The following is a 19,074-nucleotide window of genomic DNA, read 5'->3' as shown; positions in this document are numbered from 1 at the left end:
GAAAAGACGAAAAGGGACCAGAGCAAAAGCCGTCCATGAAAGGACAGCAACTGAGCAGTTCCTTCCAACTGGCGGAAGCTCTACTTTCAGGAATCACTGTGAACTGTAAGGAGAACCCATCAACCTGATAAAAATCACAGGTACAGAGACTACTTAAAACCCAGTCAGGGGACAGTGGCAAATTACATTCAGTGGAGCAAATAAAACAGGCAGGCTACTTCTGAACTTTTTAATAGAAGTCAGGCACTCATGAAGTAATGTTTTTAAGAAACCAACAGCAAATTTCCAGATTCAGAAATAATATCTGGATTATCCACACACACATAAAAAGTTCTATGTTAGCAAATTATACTAAATAGAATGTATTTTATAGATACAAGGAGCTTCAAAAAGTTTATGGGAAAAAAATCTATTATCTTTCATTCAATTTATTTAAATTTCCAAGATGGTAGCTGTTTCCGGGATGGTGGTTTTGAACTGCGGACCTTATGGACCTCAGCTCAACATGTCACCACTACACCACCAGGTCTCCCTTTAAATCCATACCTATGCATATATAATATACATACATGCATACACATCACATACCCACCTGGAACCAATTTGATGACACCTAACAACAACGTGGTACAGACATACCTGGACAGAACCAAACTCCAAAAAAATAAAACCCTAAAAACCTCTTGGCATTGATTGATAAATACATATGTGTGTGTATGTGTGTGTGTGTGTGTGTGTGTGTGTGTGTGTGTGTGGTTTCCAAAGTGATTCTACAATGCCACCCAATTTTTAAAACACTACCCAAACACAATTTCTTAATCTGGTACTTAAGCTTAATTTTAATTATTTTAAAACATCTGTTTCTGATATTGAAAGATATGAGAGGGCATAGTTAAGCATTTGACGGGAGTAGCAGCAGATGACTGGACTAGAGTACAACTGAGTTTTATCACCCTCACTGTGCGGCCTTGAAGTATTGCTTCACCTGGTGGCAGTGCACTTGAAATGTCGGCCCATTTTTTCTGCAAGGTTAAGAGGTCCTTTGGAGCATAGAACTCTGTGAAAAAGAAATCACAAGCTTCCGCTCAGTGCGAGCATGAGCCGATGATTTTCATCCTAGCCAAAATGCAAGTCGATGCCCTCATATTGTTGTCTGTTTTCACCTCCTATAATGTGACTTGGCCCTAGCCACCAGACATTCAGAGCATTTCAAAGTGCACTCAGTTACGCGGACTTTTGTGAGAACAGATTGAAGCTGAGCTAGACCGTTCTCTTCCTCCCTGACCAGCTTTTGCGGGGTGCTATCCCACGTCAAGCATTGCGGTTGCCCAGAGATCCAGGGAAGGGTGGCAATGGGTATCTGGTCTCTAGGTCTCAATCAGTACACTAAAGAGTTAGCCCCAAATTCCCAACATGACTGTTTCTGTTGCGTGTTTTTCATTGGAAGGCTTCGATATATGGAATAGATTCTAGGACTTCTCTTCTAGGATCATCATTTTAGGAAGAGAAAGAACTTGGGGGTCTAGTTGATTCAAACCATTTGTACAGAAGAGTAAATGACCACTTAAAAAAAGAGTCATGAAACACACCTGGGATCGTCACAAATTTAATAAACATTTGTGACAGAATCAAGAATCTAATCCTTGATGAATCCCGTTCACCGCCCTGACCGACGACCCCAGCCAAGTTGCGTATTTGTTGCAAAGAGATTGTGAGTGAGGGGAAATTAGGAATAAAATAAGGAAGATGGCCTTGAAGAACATTAACGAAGTCAGAGAGGGTTAAAAGATCAGATTCTTTTAGGCTGTTTTTTTTTAATGTTTTAATAAATCATCTTCTTGGGGCTTCTTACAACTACTATAGCAATCCGTATTTCCATTGCATCAAGCCCATTTGTACACATGCTGCCACGAGAGACAAAATGAGTAAAGAAAGGGACTTTCAGACCATTTTACTCTGTCACGTAATTGCCCTTTGCTATTGAGGAAGACTAAAGGGCGCAGTCACGATTGTTTTGTGATTGTTGCTGCACACTGTATTGTGCAAAACTGGTGCAAAGGCATGGAAGAAGCACGTTCGCCTGTGTGATCATGAGGTGCTGACGGGATCAGGTGTCAGGTACCAAAAAATCCAAAACAACCAATTATATTGATGTCAACGAGGGGGGTCGGAGTGGAGACCCAAAGCCCATCTGTACACAATTGGACATCCCCTCACAGAAGGGTCACAAAGAAGGGACGGTTCAACCAGGGTGCAGTGTAGCACCGACGAAGCACACATTATCCCTCTAGTTCCTGAATGCTTCCCCCACCCTCTAGCATTACCAAGTTCTACCTTACAAATCCCACTAGACCAGAGCATGTGCACTGGAACAGATAACAGCTCCCAACACACAGGATCCGGGACAAATAACCCCCTCAGGATAGCAGGGGAAGTATCGACACCATGCAGGTGTGTGTGTGTTGGAGGCGGGGAGGCGGAGGGGCAGAAAGAGGGTCCTGAGCACAAGGTTGAATATATAACCCACCCACCCCCAAGGGGGATGAATAATAGAGATGTGTGTGAAGGGAAACAATGGACAGTGTAAGATACGCAAGGATTCTCCAGGGTGGAGGAGGGAGGGGCAAAAAGAGGAGCTGATACTAAGGTCTCAAGTAGAAAGACAATGGTTTGTTTGGAAATAAAGATGGCAACATATGTACAAGTGTGCTTAATTCAATTGAATTATGGATTGGTATAAGATCTGTAAGAGCCCCCTCAATAAAATGATTAATGAAAACATTTTTTAAAAGAACTCCAAGTAATTTATCCAGGGAACGTGTAACTCCCTCCTTAAGTGTGGGGTTTGAATGGCGACTTCCTTGTGTGGGACCAGGATAAACAGAATACGTCTATAGTGGAAAGACGTGGCAGACAGTACCCGAGCTGTGCTGAAGACTGATATCAACAGTGGTATGGACGACATCCACTTCTGATACGATGTGATGAAAATGGCTGTTTGGATGTGGGGCGCTTCTCCCCAAAGCCCATCAGGAGGAAGTACATCAGACAAATCCCCATTGAGGAATATTCTTACCAAAATGCATGGCGAGGGTGTCTCAACACAATGGGGGTGATCAAACACAACGGAAGTCTGAGGAATTGTCACAACCAGGAAGAGACTAAGGCGGCGTGACCACTACAGACAATACAGGGTGTTAGGGGGGATCCTGGGACAGAGGCAGTACAATAAGTACAAACTCAGTAAATCTTAATAAAGGGTGGGCTTATGTGCCTAGTATAATAATTATATGCATATAAGTCTATCCATGTTGTTTCATCAATCAACACAAATATACCATTCTAATGGAAGACGTCAATCCTAAGAGACATTGGATATGTGGTATATGGGAACGCAGATATGGGGTATATAAGAATGCTAACGCTTTTCTTTACATGGAAACCTGTTCCAAAATTAAAATTTGATATTTTTAAAGTTAAAAAAATTCTATTTAATGATTAAGAAAAATAAAAAGGTGGTGCTAAGAGGGGGACAGGTAGACCCAGCTGTCTCGAGTTACTTTTACACGGACACAGTCAACAAGGCTGGTGATCACAGCAATGTGGAAAGGGGCCGCACCGAAGGAGTAAAAGAGCTCTTCATTCGTATCAGGATCCCGGTGAGGTTTACTGACAAGGAGCCATAGACCAGAACCAGAGAAGTGGGCAGACATTCCACTTTGGTGGTTTGGCGTTTGAGGTGCTTGGGAATCGTGGAGGACCGAGAGGCCTGGCAGGCGGTCACCTTTCCGTGCTATCAGGAGATAAGCTCCAGGCTACACTGTGGAGCCTTTGGATTCGCTCACAAGGTTGGTGAGGTTTTGTGGCAATCAAATTCTTGCCTGCAGATCACCTTGGCTAAGGAAAATAGGGAGACCCAGAGCGGAATGGAGGGAGTGCCATTCTCATCTAAGGAATGGGTTGGGAAATGCGCTCTCAATGGGAAGGTCTCAATCTTCAGGTCTGGAAATGAACTCACCCGATGGAATGGCTCAAGTTTCAGCCAAACCACTGGCAACTTTCTGTGGGAAACAATAACATGAAAGAGGGTCACATGTTTTAGAGTCATCAGCCATTGGAGATTTAAAGAGATGGCACCATTCGCCCAAGGACAACAGTCAGAAAAGGGTAGGAAGGCGGGGGAGGGCTGGTGACAAGAAACAGGGAGGAAGTGGGATTAGTGATGCTTCATTGTGGGGATTGCAATCAATGACATAAAACAACGTGTATGAATTGTTGAATAGAAAACTGATTTGCTCGTAAACTTTCATGCAACTCACGAAAAGGGTGTTTTTTTTCTTTAGAAGAGATTGATACAAAAACACAAATACTTTATCATTCCACTTCCATGCAGTGTCTTAACAAGGCAAACTCTTCAAGGCAGAAATGCAGATCAGAGGCTACACCGGACACTGGGAGGGGAGGAGAGAACAGAGCGTGATTGCTTAAGGAGTAATAACTCTTTTGTTTGGGATGATGAGAGACTTTGGATAGATCACGATAATGCTTGCACAACCTTATATTGGATGTATGTGCTACACACACACACACACACACACACACACGGTATTTCAAAGAGAGAGACAGACAGACCAAGGACTGTGTAGGCATAGCCAAGTGTGTTAGAAAAACCAGGGAAAAGTAGGTGGCACTCAGTCAAAGTGAGATTTTTCACAACAAAGGGAGTGGTTGTCAGTGTCATCCTGCAAGGAGCGCAGCGTGCGATCCTCAGCAAGGTCAAATTCAGGAGAATCTCGGGAAAGCACCTTGATCGCAGGGGATGGAGGGAAGAATGGGCAATGAGAGTAGATGATCCTTGTTTTGTGAACGAGAGGGCGCGTAGGTGTCGGAGACATTGCGTTGGCGTGTGTTTGCTTGCTATCCTGTTTTAAAGATAGTTGAGAGTACAGTCTTATGGATGCATTCAGAGGTAGAGAGGCAGGGTACATTTTAAAAAATCATTTAATTAGGGTTCATACAACTCTTATCATAATCCATACATACATCAATTGAGTATACATACCCTTATACACTCGCTGCCCTCATCATTCTCAAAATTCGCCTTCCACTTGGGTTCCTGGAATCAGCTCCTCATTTTCCTTTTCCCCTTCCCCTCCCTCACTGCTTCCCCCTCCCTCATGAACCCTTAATAATTTATAAATTATTATTTTATCTTACATTGCCCGGCGTCTCCCTTCACCCACTTTTCTGTTGCCCATCCTCCAGAGAGGAGGTTATATGTAAATTCCCGAGATCGGTTCCCCCTTTCTAACCCCCTTTCCTCCCAGTATCGCCACTCTCACCATTGGTCCTGAGGGGTTCATCTGTCCTAGATTCCCTTTGTTTCCAGATCCCTACTTTCACCGCTGTGCATCCTCTGGTCTAACCAGGTCCACAAGGTAGAATTGGGATCATGATACTAGTTGGGGGGTGGAAGCATTTAAGAACTAGAGGAAGGTTGTGAGTTTCATTATTGCTACACTGAACCCTGAGTGACTCATCTCCCCCACACTATCCCTCTGCAAGGGATGTCCACTTGTCTACAGATGGGCATTGGGTCCCCATCATGTGCTCCCCTCATTCACGATGATATGATTTTCCCCCCACCTTTGTTGCTTGAAACCTGGTCCCCTCGGCCCTTCATGATCACACATATTGGTGTGCTGTTTCCATGTGGGCTTTGTTGCTTCTGGGCTAGATGGCTGCTTGTTTACTTTCAAGCCTTTAAGTCCCCAGACGCTATATCTCTCAATAGCCGGGCACCATCACATCAGCCTTCTTCACACTTACTTTTGCACACTTTCGTCTTCAGCGTTTATGTGGAGAAGGTGATCACACAATGATGGTTTTTGCTCTTTGGTGTCTGCTTCATGATCCCTTCAACACCTCGTGTTCACATTGGCTTGTGTGCTTCTTCTCTGTGGGCTTTGTTGCTTCTGAGCTAGATGGCCACTTGTTTGTCTTCAAGCCTTTAAGACCCCAGACGCTATATCTTTTGATAGCTGGACGCCATCAGCTTTCTTCACCACGTTTGCTTATGCACACGTCTGTCTTCAGCAATCATGTCAGGAAGGTAGGTATCATGGAATGACCGTTTAGCTGAGCAAGGTGCTCTTGTATTGAGGGAATGCACGTGAGGAGGCCCAAGGTCCACCTGCTACCCTACTACTGAACCTATAAATATATGTACATAGGTCTATTTCCCCCATAATCATAAATGTATTTACATATGTACTTGTCTGTATTTAGGGCTCTATGTATGCCCTTTGCCACCTACTCCTTTCCTCTATTTCCTTACACTATCCTCCTATCCCACTACCATGTTCGACCTTCATTCTGGTTTCAGTAATTCCGCTCAGTTACCTTGCCCTTGGTCACTCCCTACCAGTCCTCCCATTCCCTCCCTCCACTGGTTTTGAACCACTAGTTGTTCCCTTGTCCCTGGGTTGTCCAACACCTCCTCCCTTCCCCTACCTCCCACACTCTCATGTCCCTCTGGAACCATTGGTCCTGTTATTTTCTTCTCACATTGTTGGTCCAGCCTATCTTGTCTAGGTGGACCTGCAGATATAGTAATATGTGCATACAAATGCAGATGGCTTGGACAGCACCAAAGTGGCACATAAGAACAAGGCGTCGACAGCAGCAATGCTGACATGCTAACAACCAAAAAAGCCACTGACGTACAAAATGTAAAAGAAGAGGGAAAAGAAAACAAAAAATGGGGGGGGGAAAGGCTGTTAGTAGTTCAAGGTCTGTTTGTTGACCTTTAGGAGTGTTTTCTGGATGAGTCTGATGGGGTGCCACGTCCTGGCCCCAAAGTCCATCCTTCATACTCCCTGGGGACCTCCTTGCTCTGCTTCCCCCGCTGCTCCATTGCATGCCCCCAGTGTTTTGCCTCAGTGTGGTGCGATCAGCTCAGTCGCACATCCCCCACTGTGTCTCTGGTGCTGTCCCGTGTAGGGCCATGGGTCAGTGCAGGATGTCGCATCTCGCTGTGGGGCCGGCTATATGGTCCTCTCTGTACAATGGGCCCTTCAAGCCGGGCTATTGTCCTCTGAGCTTGGTGGGCCCAGGTGTGCTCTGCTCCGTTCTTCCTCCTTCCTTTGCTTCAGCATCCTTCTGGGTGTGGTGTGGTAGGTCAGTTCCTTTCCCACACCAGACGATCTATTTTCATTTTCTGTGGTGCTCCCTTCGATAATTGGGGTCGGGCTAATTCTGGTTAGGGCCAGCGTATGGTCCAGTCTCTTTGTGGATTCCTCCATGCATTACATTGCCCTCCTTGTTTGGCGTGTCATGGTGGGGTCCGTGTGCATGTTCCAGTTCTATGGGGACACAACCAATACTCTACCCCTGGATGGGTTAGTGCCCTGTTCCTCCCATGCCATCCACTTTGTTTCTCCCCACCCCGCTTCTCCCTCCACCTGCCCCCCTTCTCCTTCTTTACCTTCATGTACCTCCCTAGGTGTTGCCTGCCCTCCCTCCAACTATCTATGCTTCACCATTTATTGCGAGATAGGTGTTTATTCTTCTATTCCTGGCATGCTGATTGTACTTACCTCAGGGGACTCGTGTTATACCTGTCCTTTTGAGTTTGGCTTACCTCGCTTAACATGATTCCTTCCAGCTCTTCCTACGAAATGATGTGTTAAATGTGATCGTCTGTGCTTTTCGGTGCTGCATAGTACTCCACTGTGTGTATGTGCCAGAGTTTACTAATCCACTCATCTATCGATGGAAACTTAGGCTGTTTCCAAGTCTTTACAATTGTGAATTGTGCCGCAATAAACATTGGAGCGCAGATGACTGGTCGTGTTTTATTTGTTGCTTCCATCGGGAATATGCCCAGTAGAGGGATGACTGGGTCATAAGGTAGATTAATTTCCATTTTCTTTAAGTATCTCCAGATTGCTTTCCACAGTGGTTGTACAAATCTACATGACCACCAGCAGTGGAAGAGGGGTCCTACTTCACCACAGCCCTGCCAACACTTGTTGCTCTCTGATTTGCTGATTAGGACTAGTCTCAGGGGTGTTAGGTGGTATCTCATGGTTGTTTTGATTTGCATTTCTCTTATGGCTAATGACCTAGAACACATTCTCATATGCTTATTGGTCATATGGGTCTCCTCCCTAGTGAAAGTTCTTTTCAGTTCTTTTGCCCACTTCCTTAGGGGGTTAACTGTTTTCCTCTTTTTGCAGGTCATGATGGTGTAGATTTTAGTAGTGAGCCCTTTGTCGGATGTGTCATTCCTAAAAATCCTCTCCCAGTCTGTGGGTTGTCTTGTCACCCTCTTGGTGAAGTCTTTCAAGGTGTACAGGTGCTTTAGTCTTATTAAATCCCATTTGTCGATTTCCTGTTCACCTGTGTGTGTACCCTTCCCTATTGCAGTGAGCCTATGAGTTCCCTGGGCCAGTGCTCTGAGGTTGGTCCCAATTCCCTCCTTGATGGTCCTGATGCTTTGGGGTTTAACTTCTAGGTCTGTGATCTACCTTGAGTTTATTCTTGTGCATGGGGTGAAGTAAATGTCTTGTTTCATCTTTCTATATGTGGATATCCATTGTTTCCAGCTCCACTTGTTAAAAAGGGCATCCGCTTCCCACTTGATGGTTTGGGGACCCTTGTTGAAGATCAGTTGTCTATATGCTGATGGTTTCATTCTTGGGCTTTCTATTCTTTTCCAATGGTCTGAATGTCTGTCGTTTTGCCAGTACCATGCTGCTTTGACCACTGTAGCTGTGAAATAGGCATTAAAATTGGGTAAGGCGAGTCCTCCAACTGTGTCCTTCTTCTTGAGGAGTTCTCTGCTAATTCTGGGTTTCTTCCCTCTCCATATGAAATCGGTGGTCAGTTTTTCCAATTCTTCGAAGAAGGTTGATGGTATTTGAATTGGTATAGCATTGAACTTGTAAAGTGCTTTAGGAAGGACTGTCATCTTTATTATGTTGAGCCTTCCAATCCATGAGCAGGGGATGTTCTTCCATTTGTGGAGGTCGCTTTTGGTTTCCTGTAGTAGGAGCTTATAATTTTCCTTGTATAGGTCTTTAGTATTTTTTGGTAAATATATTCCTAGGTATTTCAGTTTGTTCTTAGCTACTGTGAAGGGTACTTTCTTCTTAATCCCCTCTTCCATGGTCCTATCCGATGTGTATAGAAAACCTACCGACCTCTGGTTATTGATCTTGTATCTTGCTACTCTTCCGTATTCCTCTATCGCTGTAAGTACTCCAGCTGTGGAGCTTTTGGGGTTTTCAAGGCAGAGTACATTTTAAGGAGCATTGGCTATTTGTAAAAGCGAAGCCCCAGAGATGGAAAGAACCGATAGGATTGGGGCACGTGTGCAGAGGATCAGAGGGGCAGGATCACAGATGTGAGAAGGCAGGAGGGAGCAGGTAAGAGAGCTCAGGGCAGATGGCAGTGGGGAGGAAACAGGGAAGGCTATAGAAAGTCCACATGCCAAGTGAGTAATACCTTTCTTTAGCAAACAACATGTGGGCTTTGAACACCTACTCTGCTCTGTGCAGTGCTGTTCTGGGCCTCGCTAGGATAAGCTGCATAGGATTCTGTATGGCTCACAGTCCTGTAAAACTCACCCCAAGAACTATTGTCCTTGTCTCTCAGCAGTACCCTGTAATCCTCACCTGTGGACCTGCCCTCCACACCTTCTCCATGGCCTCCCTCTCAGCCCTTTAGCCACTCCCTCTCCCCATTTCCCTTATCTGCCCTTCTGGTCTCTTACCCTCTCTCTTCTTTCCTCCCTCCCTTCCTCCTCAAATTAGTCAATACAAGGAAACAAAATCCGTTTCTAGCCTTCTATTCATGTTTTAAGCATTTATTGCTTGCGTTTCATTTTTGAAACAAGTTGAAAATCCATGCCCTTCCTTGATCTCAAATGAAAAGTGAATTTGAGTCTCACGTAGCTTTGTTCTGTGGATTAATGGCCCTTAGAAAAATAAACCCTGCCCACCCCTGTTAAGCACCCCAGGAAGGAAGTTACATTTATATCATTTCATCTACAACGGACACGATGTTTGTTTTGTACATGCTATTGACTCCATGAAAAAGCGGACTTAAATGTCTTCATATTAAAGAAACAAGATGATCTCAGAGTTTGGATGTGTAATATTAGTCAATAAAATGTGAAGGGGGGGTCAGAGCAAGAAAGGAATAAAATTCATATCTGTGTCCATACATTCAGTTTTATACTAGAATTCAAGTGGCAGGGAGCGGGATAAAGAACAAATATCTGGCCAAAGAAAACTGGCTGCTCCCGGAAAGAGCATGCTTTCTGTTGCTAGCCAAGAAAAGCAGTGTCTTCTTCATTCCCCTGAATGAGCAGCAAAGAGGAGGCCAGGCCCAGAGTTGTCCTGGTAACAGCAGATGGCACGCCCTCAAGCCCCACACTGCCCAGGGCCCTGAACTCTGATCTTGGAATCTCTGGAACAAACACATAACTGGGTTTAACACTGTGTTTGAGAGAAAGATGAGGCTTTCTATTCCTGTAAAGAGTTACAGTCTCAGAAACCCACAGGGACAGTCCTCCTTGTCCCATAGGGTCGCTGTGAGTTCAGATTTAACTCAGTGGCAGTGAGTTTGAGTTTAATTTTGGTTTCTCTAAGTGACTCAGACTGGACATGTTCAACAGAATTAACCTTTGGCATCAGTGGCAAGTTCTATTGACAGTGGGTACACATCTGTATCTGTTGCTGGGAGCTCAATTGCAAACCTAGTCTTCTTACACTCTACGTGGTTGGTCATTACCTTAGAAACTGTGCTCAGTTTTTATTGCTTCTAAGCAGTACTTCCAATTATAAACATCTTGATTAAATGCCTTGACATGCCCCTTTCTGAAAGGGAACAAAAGCTATTTTGAGTTGGTTTTTTTTTTAATGATAATACTATTTTTTCACCTCTCTCTGTCTTTTTTTTCCATTTTAACAATTTATTAGGGGCTCATACAATTCTTATCACAGTTCATACATATACATACATCAATTGTATAAAGCACATCTGTACAGTCTTTGCCCTAATCATTTTTTTCTCCTCTTTTCTGTTTTTACATTTTATTAGGGACTCATACAACTCTTACCACACTCCATACATATACATACATCAATTGTATAAAGCACATCCATACATTCCCTGCCCCAATCATTCTCAAAGCATTTGCTCTCCACTTAAGCCCCTTGCATCAGGTCTTTTTTTTTCCCCCTCCCTCCCCTTTCCCCCCTCCCTCATGTGCCCTTGGTAATTTATACCTCGTTATTTTGTCATATCTTGCCCTATCCGGAGTCTCCCTTCCCCCCTTCTCTGCTGTCCCTCTCCCAGGGAAGAGGTCACATGTGGATCCTTGTAATCAGTTCCCCCTTTCCAACCCACTCACCCTCCACTCTCCCAGCATCGTCCCTCACACCCTTGGTCCTGAAGGTATCATCCACCCTGGATTCCCTGTACCTCCAGCCCTCATATGTACCAGTGTACAGCCTCTGTCCTATCCAGGCCTGCAAGGTAGAATTCGGATCATGGTAGTTGGGGGGAGGAAGCATCCAGGATCTGGGGGAAAGCTGTGTTCTTCATCGGTACTACCTCGCACCCTAATTAACCCATCTCCTCTCCTAAACTCCTCTATGAGGGGATCTCCATTGGCCGACACTTGGGCCTTGGGTCTCCACTCTGCACTTCCCCCTTCATTTAATATAATATATATATACACATACATATATACATATACACATATATACACATACATACTCACACATCTTTTTTTTTTTTTGCATGATGCCTTATATCTGGTCCCTTGGGCACCTCGTGATCGCACTGGCCGGTGTGCTTCTTCCATGTGGGCTTTTTTGCTAAGTGGAGGCAAGTTCAGGTTCAGATTCCTAGAAATGGAGGCTGCGTTGCAGGGCTGAACGTCATGTCATAGCCTCCTCTCGGGTTTGGTTTCACAGCAGCCTGAGCAGTGAGAGTGCAGTGGACTTGCATGGGTGAGTGTGGCAGTTACATAATCTGGGGTCAACTTGAGACTATTAAGAGTGAAGGGGTGGAGTCTAGCCTGTCAATCAGATTGCAGCTTGATGACCTCATTTGAAGGCGCAAAGGAGACAAATAGTTCACTGGAAGTGGGACACACACTCTCTCTCTGCTTGTCTCCCTGGGAGACATTCCTGTTGACAAGCCACATGGAGCTACACTGATCTAGCCAGAACCCTGGAGCTGGAGGAGCCGCCCAGAGACCCACATTAGTGCTGAGATGCTTCCACCGCCACTGGATCCACAAGACTTTCCACCCACTGGCCTGTGATCTTCCTGCACTCGGCATCATTGCATGTGTTGTGTGAGTCTGAAGAGGACTTTATAGACCGGTGTCAGACATACAGGCTAATATCAGATTATGGACTTGATCTGGACTGGGCTGGGATGTTTTCTCAATATACAATTTCTCTTTATATAAAGCTCTTTCTTAGGCACATATGCGTGTCTGTGTATTTGTTTCTCCAGCCAACCCAGACTGTCACAGTGAGCTTCACAGCTAAAGAAAAAACTAGAGCCAGGAAAAGCAAAAGGCCTGAAAAGAGCCCGTACAGCCTCATCGAGAAAGCCAAGCAGGTCTTTGCGTTTTCCAGCCTCACGTACTTCCCAACAACGCTCTCTGCTGCAAACACCTGCTTCCTCAACGCTCCCGAACGCTCTCTGCCTGGTTCCCTGTGTGATAGCTGTCACTCACAGAGGAATGAAAGTATCTGATAAAATAGCGCACTGTAAATTATCAACTAGAGAGAAAGTCACATCTATATTCTTTTGGTGTGGCAGACAATGGAAGAATCCAACGCCTGCTGAACTAAACTCTGTGAATCAAGCAATGGCTAGGTGCTGGGGGATAGAAGTTGCATATTTTGATCCCTGGGGACTAGCCCATGGTGATCGCCTATCCCCCGTGTATGTGTGTGTGTGTGTGTAGGGATGAACGATCTTACTTTGGAATGGTATGCAAATGATCCAGAGTGACCTCAGGCCTGTGCATCCTCACTCTTTCACAGCCAGCGTTTTGCACTTGACTCTTGTGGGTGATTGTAACTCTTCAGAACCCAAAGGTAAACTTATTTATACAGCTAGGTCGGCATGAACATTTAAAGGTCTAAAACTGACCTCCTTCCTCACGTTGATCATTGTTGAGAGTTGAAACAAGCAAGTGCCCATGACATTCACTTCTCCGCTTGATGTGACCACAACTCCCTTCATGAAAGATAAGACTTTTGGAGTGAAACAACTGGAAATAGAAATTCCCTGTGCTCCAGCATTGCCTCTGGAGGGGGTATCTCCTCGAGAACTGGAAGGGACAACTGTACCCCCATGTTCATATCAGCACTGTTCCCAATAGCACCAAGATGGCAGCCACCTAAATGCACATCCTTGGAATGGATAACAAATCTGAGGAGGTACCCACAACAAAAGACATATCTTTCTAGGGAGCGATAGAAACCAGTACCTCATGAGATGGATGAGCCTGGGAAGTATTATGCTGTGTAAATTCAGGCAATCCCAAAAGGGCAAATATTTTATGAGACCACTGTTATTGGGAGGGGGGGCGGGACCAAAGGGAACAGATTTTGGGATTTGCCAAAGGGGTGGGGTGGGGGGGTAAGGAGGAATGGGAGGGAAGACAAGGCAAGGAGCTGGAGCCTGTCGACCAATGATAACTTGTGTGAGATGAATGAGAGCCCATGAGAGAGCAGAGAAACCAGGGAGAGGGGACGGGTACACAGTCGGGGTGTTTGATAAAGGGTTGAAACTGTTACACACGATCTGAAATGTAAACCCTCATTCACAATTTAAAAAAATACATATCTGGGTTTGGGGGGTGGTTGGTTTGTGTTTCTAGTTAAGGTGACTTTGTTTCAAGGAAATGATGCTTTTGGACTAACTTAAGCTTTTCTCCCACTTTCCCCTCCCCATTTATGTTTCTCAGGACAAACGTTGCCTTTCATTTCACTGCCAGCCCCTCCCAACCTCAGGTGAGTTCAGGGTTCAAAGTGTCGTTAGCAATCTACCCGTTGGTGTTAGTCAAAGAAACCATGGTACCAGGTGCACTTACAACTTGAGATATGTATATATTTGAGGAGCATCACTCATATCCTGGGATTTTGTACACAACAGTTCCTCTCATCGCCTTCATGGATTTGGAAGGGGAGGCATGGTACTTGTGTGCAGATGGTTTGGGGTTCAGCCTTCATTTAGCAAATCATGTGCCTACTATGTGCCAAGCAGCACGTTAGACTGTACTAAGTGCCCAGGATAGAGGAGTGAATAAGAAAGAGACACAACTTTTGCCCCCACAGAGCTGAGAGTGGAAGACTGATATTAAAATGTAACCTATGACAAAATAGTAATTTATGAATTATGAAGGGTTGAGGAGGTAGGGTGAATGGGGAGGGAGGGTAAAAATGAGCAGTCGATGTTAAGGGTTCAAGTAGAAGGCAAATATTTTGAGAATGATGATGGCAACAAATGTACATATGCGCTTGACATAATGGGTGTATTATGGATAGTGATAAGAATTGTACGAGCCCCAATAAAATGATTAAAAAAAACAAATACAGAGATAATTAACTGACCTGAAAATACAATAAAAATAGGATATATTTTCATTTCCACAATGCTTTGGATGGAGTGTATAAGTTTCTTTGGCCCTGGCTTCTGAAATAAAGACTAAAGTTTGCTATTCAATTACACATTTAAGACAGATTTATTTAATGTTGTGATATTTATTGTAAATATCCCATTCGTTATAATGCAACTTTGATCATAAATGACTATGTATGTTTTACTTTTGGAGATGTTAACATGGGGATTAGCATCATATGGCCACTATGGTAAATCTAATACAACCCCTGGTGTTCTGATAAATATTTAACAACTGATTCTCCAAAGAAAACCCTGATTTGGACGGATGATCCCTTTCAGGACCGGTGCTGAGAGTGGAAATACCGGGAGGGTGGGGTGGAAAGGGGGAACCAATTACAAGGATCTACATATAACCCCCTCCCTGGGGGACGCACAACAGAAAAGTGGGTGAAGGGAGACGTCAGATAGTGTAAGATATGACAAAATAATAATAATTTATAAATTATCAAGGGTTCATGAGGGATGGGGAGTGGGGATGGAGGGGGAAAACTGATGAGCTGATATCAAGGGCTCAAGTAGAAAGAAAACATTTTGAGAATGTTGATGGCAACAAATGTACAAATGTGCTCGACACACTGGATGTATGTATGGATTGTGATAAGAGACGTTCGAGCCCCCAATAAAATGATTTTTTAAAAAGAAAAGAAAACAACAATTTATAGTGTTTGCCTATTCTGTGGCATAAATACCACCCTCAAAGGCAATTTCAAGTTTAGGAAGAGATGTACACAATGAACTTCTGCAAGCCTCTATGAGCTAATTCCCACACATCTTTTAAGGAGTGAATTTCTCTTTTCAGTAAAAGCTTCTGCAGTGCAAGTATACATACTTGTTGACCATAGAATTCAAGAAATAACTGGAAAATGCTAGTTGCTAGATACTGTGGGAGCTAGCTATGGGGGGCGGGGATTGCACACCAACTACATGAGAAGTACACTCTGTAACACAGAGAGCTTCAAAAGTTTCATGAGCGAAATCCACTACCTTTTCATTTCATTTCCATAAAACTTTTGAAGCCCTTGGAAGTATGATGTACTATTGTGGCACACTATAATAGATCACCATGGGGGCTGAAAGTCAGCAACGATTTTTATTTTAAAGAGTCCGTAACCATTAAAGCCTAAACTAAAACTCACATTAAAACAAACTCATGAAACAAAATAGAAATTCTCTGCCCTATGTAAAAGCCTTTACTGTGAACAGTTCCTCGCCTTCTGTTTGATAGCCTCTTCAATTGTAAGAAAAGAGTTTTTCCTATTTCCATAAGCACACCTAAGCTACTGTACATTCTCAGACAACCGACATGTTCACTCTCTGTCTCTGCGTCTGTAGGTCCTAGCAGGATGCAGAAACTGGGCAGAAAACCAGGACCTGGAAAGATGTTGTTTAGCCTAAATTCCAGCTATGTCCTTGGGCACATCTCATCTGATGCTTTTCTGGTAGATTGTCAGGACGAAAGTCATTTGCTTGGCATTTATGCTAACTTGTACAGGAAGGAAATGGGCAGCGCTTTGCATATGCAAGATCTCCCGCACCTACTCCTCAACTGGGTCATTACCTGACACTTCAAATTTCTAACAGTAGTAAAAAACAAAAGTTCCTTTCTGTCTGGAGCATTAATGACATACACCTGGCAATAATGAATGCCAAGGAGCAAGCTGAGATTAATGGTAGCGTCATGGTCGAGATTATGTCAATTTCACTGGGCTGTGGTCCTCGGTGGTTTGTCGGTTATATAATACTATGATTTAGCAGTGACGTAGGGACGTAATCATCCAACACTTTGTCATCGGATGTGCTCATCCTGCGTATTTGCAAACCACCAATGTTTGCATGATAATATAACCACATGGTAAGTGAAGAATTGCGCGATATATCTATTTATATATATATATGGATCTATATGATGGCATTATTGCTCACAGTTATCACAGGAATGTTTTCAAGTTACAAAGTAATCGACCTTCAAAATAAAAGATATAAATGAAATTTTTTTTGGGGGGGGGAGGGGCAGCCTTACGATCTGTCACAAGGCAGGAACAGGTTTACAAACAGCTGTGTTAATGAGACTCCTTACTTTTGAGATTGGTTTTCCCCTCCTCAAAAGATTGACGTATTGGACGATTGAAAAACACTCTGTTTATATTGCCTTGGCTCTCAATATCAGGGTAGTACAGCGGGTGTTGGGAGGCAAAGCCTAAGATGCTTTGCAGCTCTTTGGCAATGGATGACGAGAACCTAGGGATATGTGATTTGTCTTGGTTTCCACCATGTCCCCCGGATCTTATTCATGTATTTTATGTCAAGTTTCTCAACCAGTTATCATCTGTATAATTGTTGGGCAGAAGTTTCTTTTCCTCCTCATTAGCAGCACATCTTACACTGAGAATTAATAAAATTTTCCAGTGGATTCATAATCTAAGTAGGTAAACAGTACAACTTCTTTCTCCTAGAACTGTTTCCTGATTCTCGGCATAGCTGAAGCACACTGTTGAAGCTATCCTGCCTGCCCAAAATTGTGAACATAGTTCAAGAGTCGAGGCCTGGGACTTGGGCTCTAAGTCTAAACATATTCTTCCGACAGTCCAATCAAGAAATAGATTCTTTAGCAAAAGATCTAGGGGAAGGGTGGACCTAGTATTAATTCTGCTGATGAAAAAGTCACAGAAAATTCTTGAAGAACAGGCTTATCTGCTTTGACAAGGTCAAGCTTCATATTTCAAAGTGACTGCATGGTAGAAAATTCTGTGTCCTATGATTTCAGGCATATCCTGAATCCGAATGATGGATGGAACGGGGGTGGGAGATTTTTCTTCAAAACTGAAATAAATGTAGCAAGGCTTAACCTAGAAAGAAATGGTTATTGTGCTGTCATAAATAAAATAGCAACATTGTAATGAAATAAGTCCTTTGACTTGGTCCTGTTATCTCCCAAATGCCTGGCAGTGCTCACTCTGTAGGAGACAGATGAGTAGCTGAATTAATGGAGATTTGGTGAAATGGATATCTGAACCCTCTGCCTAATTTTGAAGGAACTAATCCTGAGTTTGAGATTGTCAGTATTTCTTAATAGTAACCAATCCTCTTTCCTTTTCTTATTCTCAGTATTTTCTATATAAGTTTCCTAAAGATGTGGACTCTGTTATCATTAAAGTCACATCGCAGATGACGTATCCGTGCTCTGTGGTCTCCGTCCAGAATATCATGGTGAGTCCTAACAGTGCATCGGCCTTCCAGCACGGAGCACTGTGTTGTCCTAGAACACAGGAGAGAGAGGGGAAAATCTGGCACCCTGTTAACATGTATGCCCCCACAGCCGTGAAGTAAGTAAACAGCATTTCACACATAAACGTAGGCAGTTGGCTTCTTCAGACGTTGATTGAGGAAACAGAGCGTAGTTGATGCCTCAGTAATAAGTAAACGAGAAAAGAAAAAAAAAGAACTAGAGAGGTTGCCTTGCTGCACAGAGAAATAGAACAGAAACTGCCTGCTTTATATCATTGGGATTTCATTGTAACATTTGTCCCTTTCCATCTCGTAGTTATTAATCAAGGATGGGGAAAGTGCTGGATTGAAGACAGTCTTTTGATAGAAAGTGACCTCGGCATTAGAGAACAAGATAACAAGTTTTCAGAGGGCTTTGACCCCACCCCCAGCCAGTCCTGGGGCTTTGGGGCTTGGCTCAAGGGGAATCCCTCTGGGACATGGGGGTACAGTGAATGGTATGACTCTTTGCTGGGCATACCTACACACTAGGGTATGCTGGGCCCCCCTAGGGTTTCCCGTATGGGCTCCAATAAATTTCTTCCCTTTTGCTTAAAAAAAAAAGAAAGAAAGAAAAAGAAAGAGGGCTTTGAAATCACTGCTCTGGGGGAAATTTTTTTATTGTTCCTGACTGAGTAAGAATTCCCTTGCTCTGTAATGCAAGTGAGCAGGCCTTGACAAGGCCTACGTGCGATGCGTTGTTACATGACACCAGGGATGCTGTTCTCCTAACCCCCCGTCCCCCATGCACGTTACAGTGCCCCGTGTATGATCTCGACCACAACGTGGAATTTGATGGTGTCTATCAGTCCATGACCAAGAAAGCTGCTATCACACTGCAGGTAAGACACCGATTCTCTGATCACAATTGTCAATGATAATGCAAGACCTAGAGTCAAGGTACCTTCTGATCTTCCTGAAGGGGTGGCCAGCCACTGTGTGTTTTTGTTATCTTTTCCCTTTCTGCTTGGTTGTAACACCAGAACCTGACATCAAAGCTTGGAACGTGGAAACAAAACTCTTTGGCCAGGTTGCGTGTGCTTTGCCGACCTCTTAGAGAAGTAAGTAAGGCTCTATGGACGGACA

The 19,074-nt window shown here is 43.9% G+C and overlaps 1 protein-coding gene across 6 annotated transcripts in view; it reads left to right on the top strand.

Annotated features, from left to right (window-relative positions):
- SIDT1 (SID1 transmembrane family member 1) overlaps window positions 1-19,074 on the top strand; it is a 124,722-nt gene that overhangs the window by 42,185 nt on the left and 63,463 nt on the right. For 4 of the 6 annotated variants that reach the window (XM_075543461.1, XM_075543462.1, XM_075543460.1 and 1 more), the window contains exons 4-6: window positions 14,009-14,054; window positions 17,830-17,931; window positions 18,747-18,830. In XM_075543461.1, coding sequence (XP_075399576.1) covers window positions 14,009-14,054; window positions 17,830-17,931; window positions 18,747-18,830 — 232 coding nt within the window. The remainder of the gene's footprint in view (window positions 1-14,008; window positions 14,055-17,829; window positions 17,932-18,746; window positions 18,831-19,074) is intronic. The other 2 variants (XM_075543463.1, XM_075543464.1) reach the window with 2 other exon arrangements.

The sequence above is a fragment of the Tenrec ecaudatus genome, chromosome 2 (assembly GCF_050624435.1).
Source record: "Tenrec ecaudatus isolate mTenEca1 chromosome 2, mTenEca1.hap1, whole genome shotgun sequence".
Taxonomy (NCBI): domain Eukaryota; kingdom Metazoa; phylum Chordata; class Mammalia; order Afrosoricida; family Tenrecidae; genus Tenrec; species Tenrec ecaudatus.
Note: the sequence above shows the minus strand (reverse complement) of the source record. Positions and strands in the feature narration are given on the sequence as shown.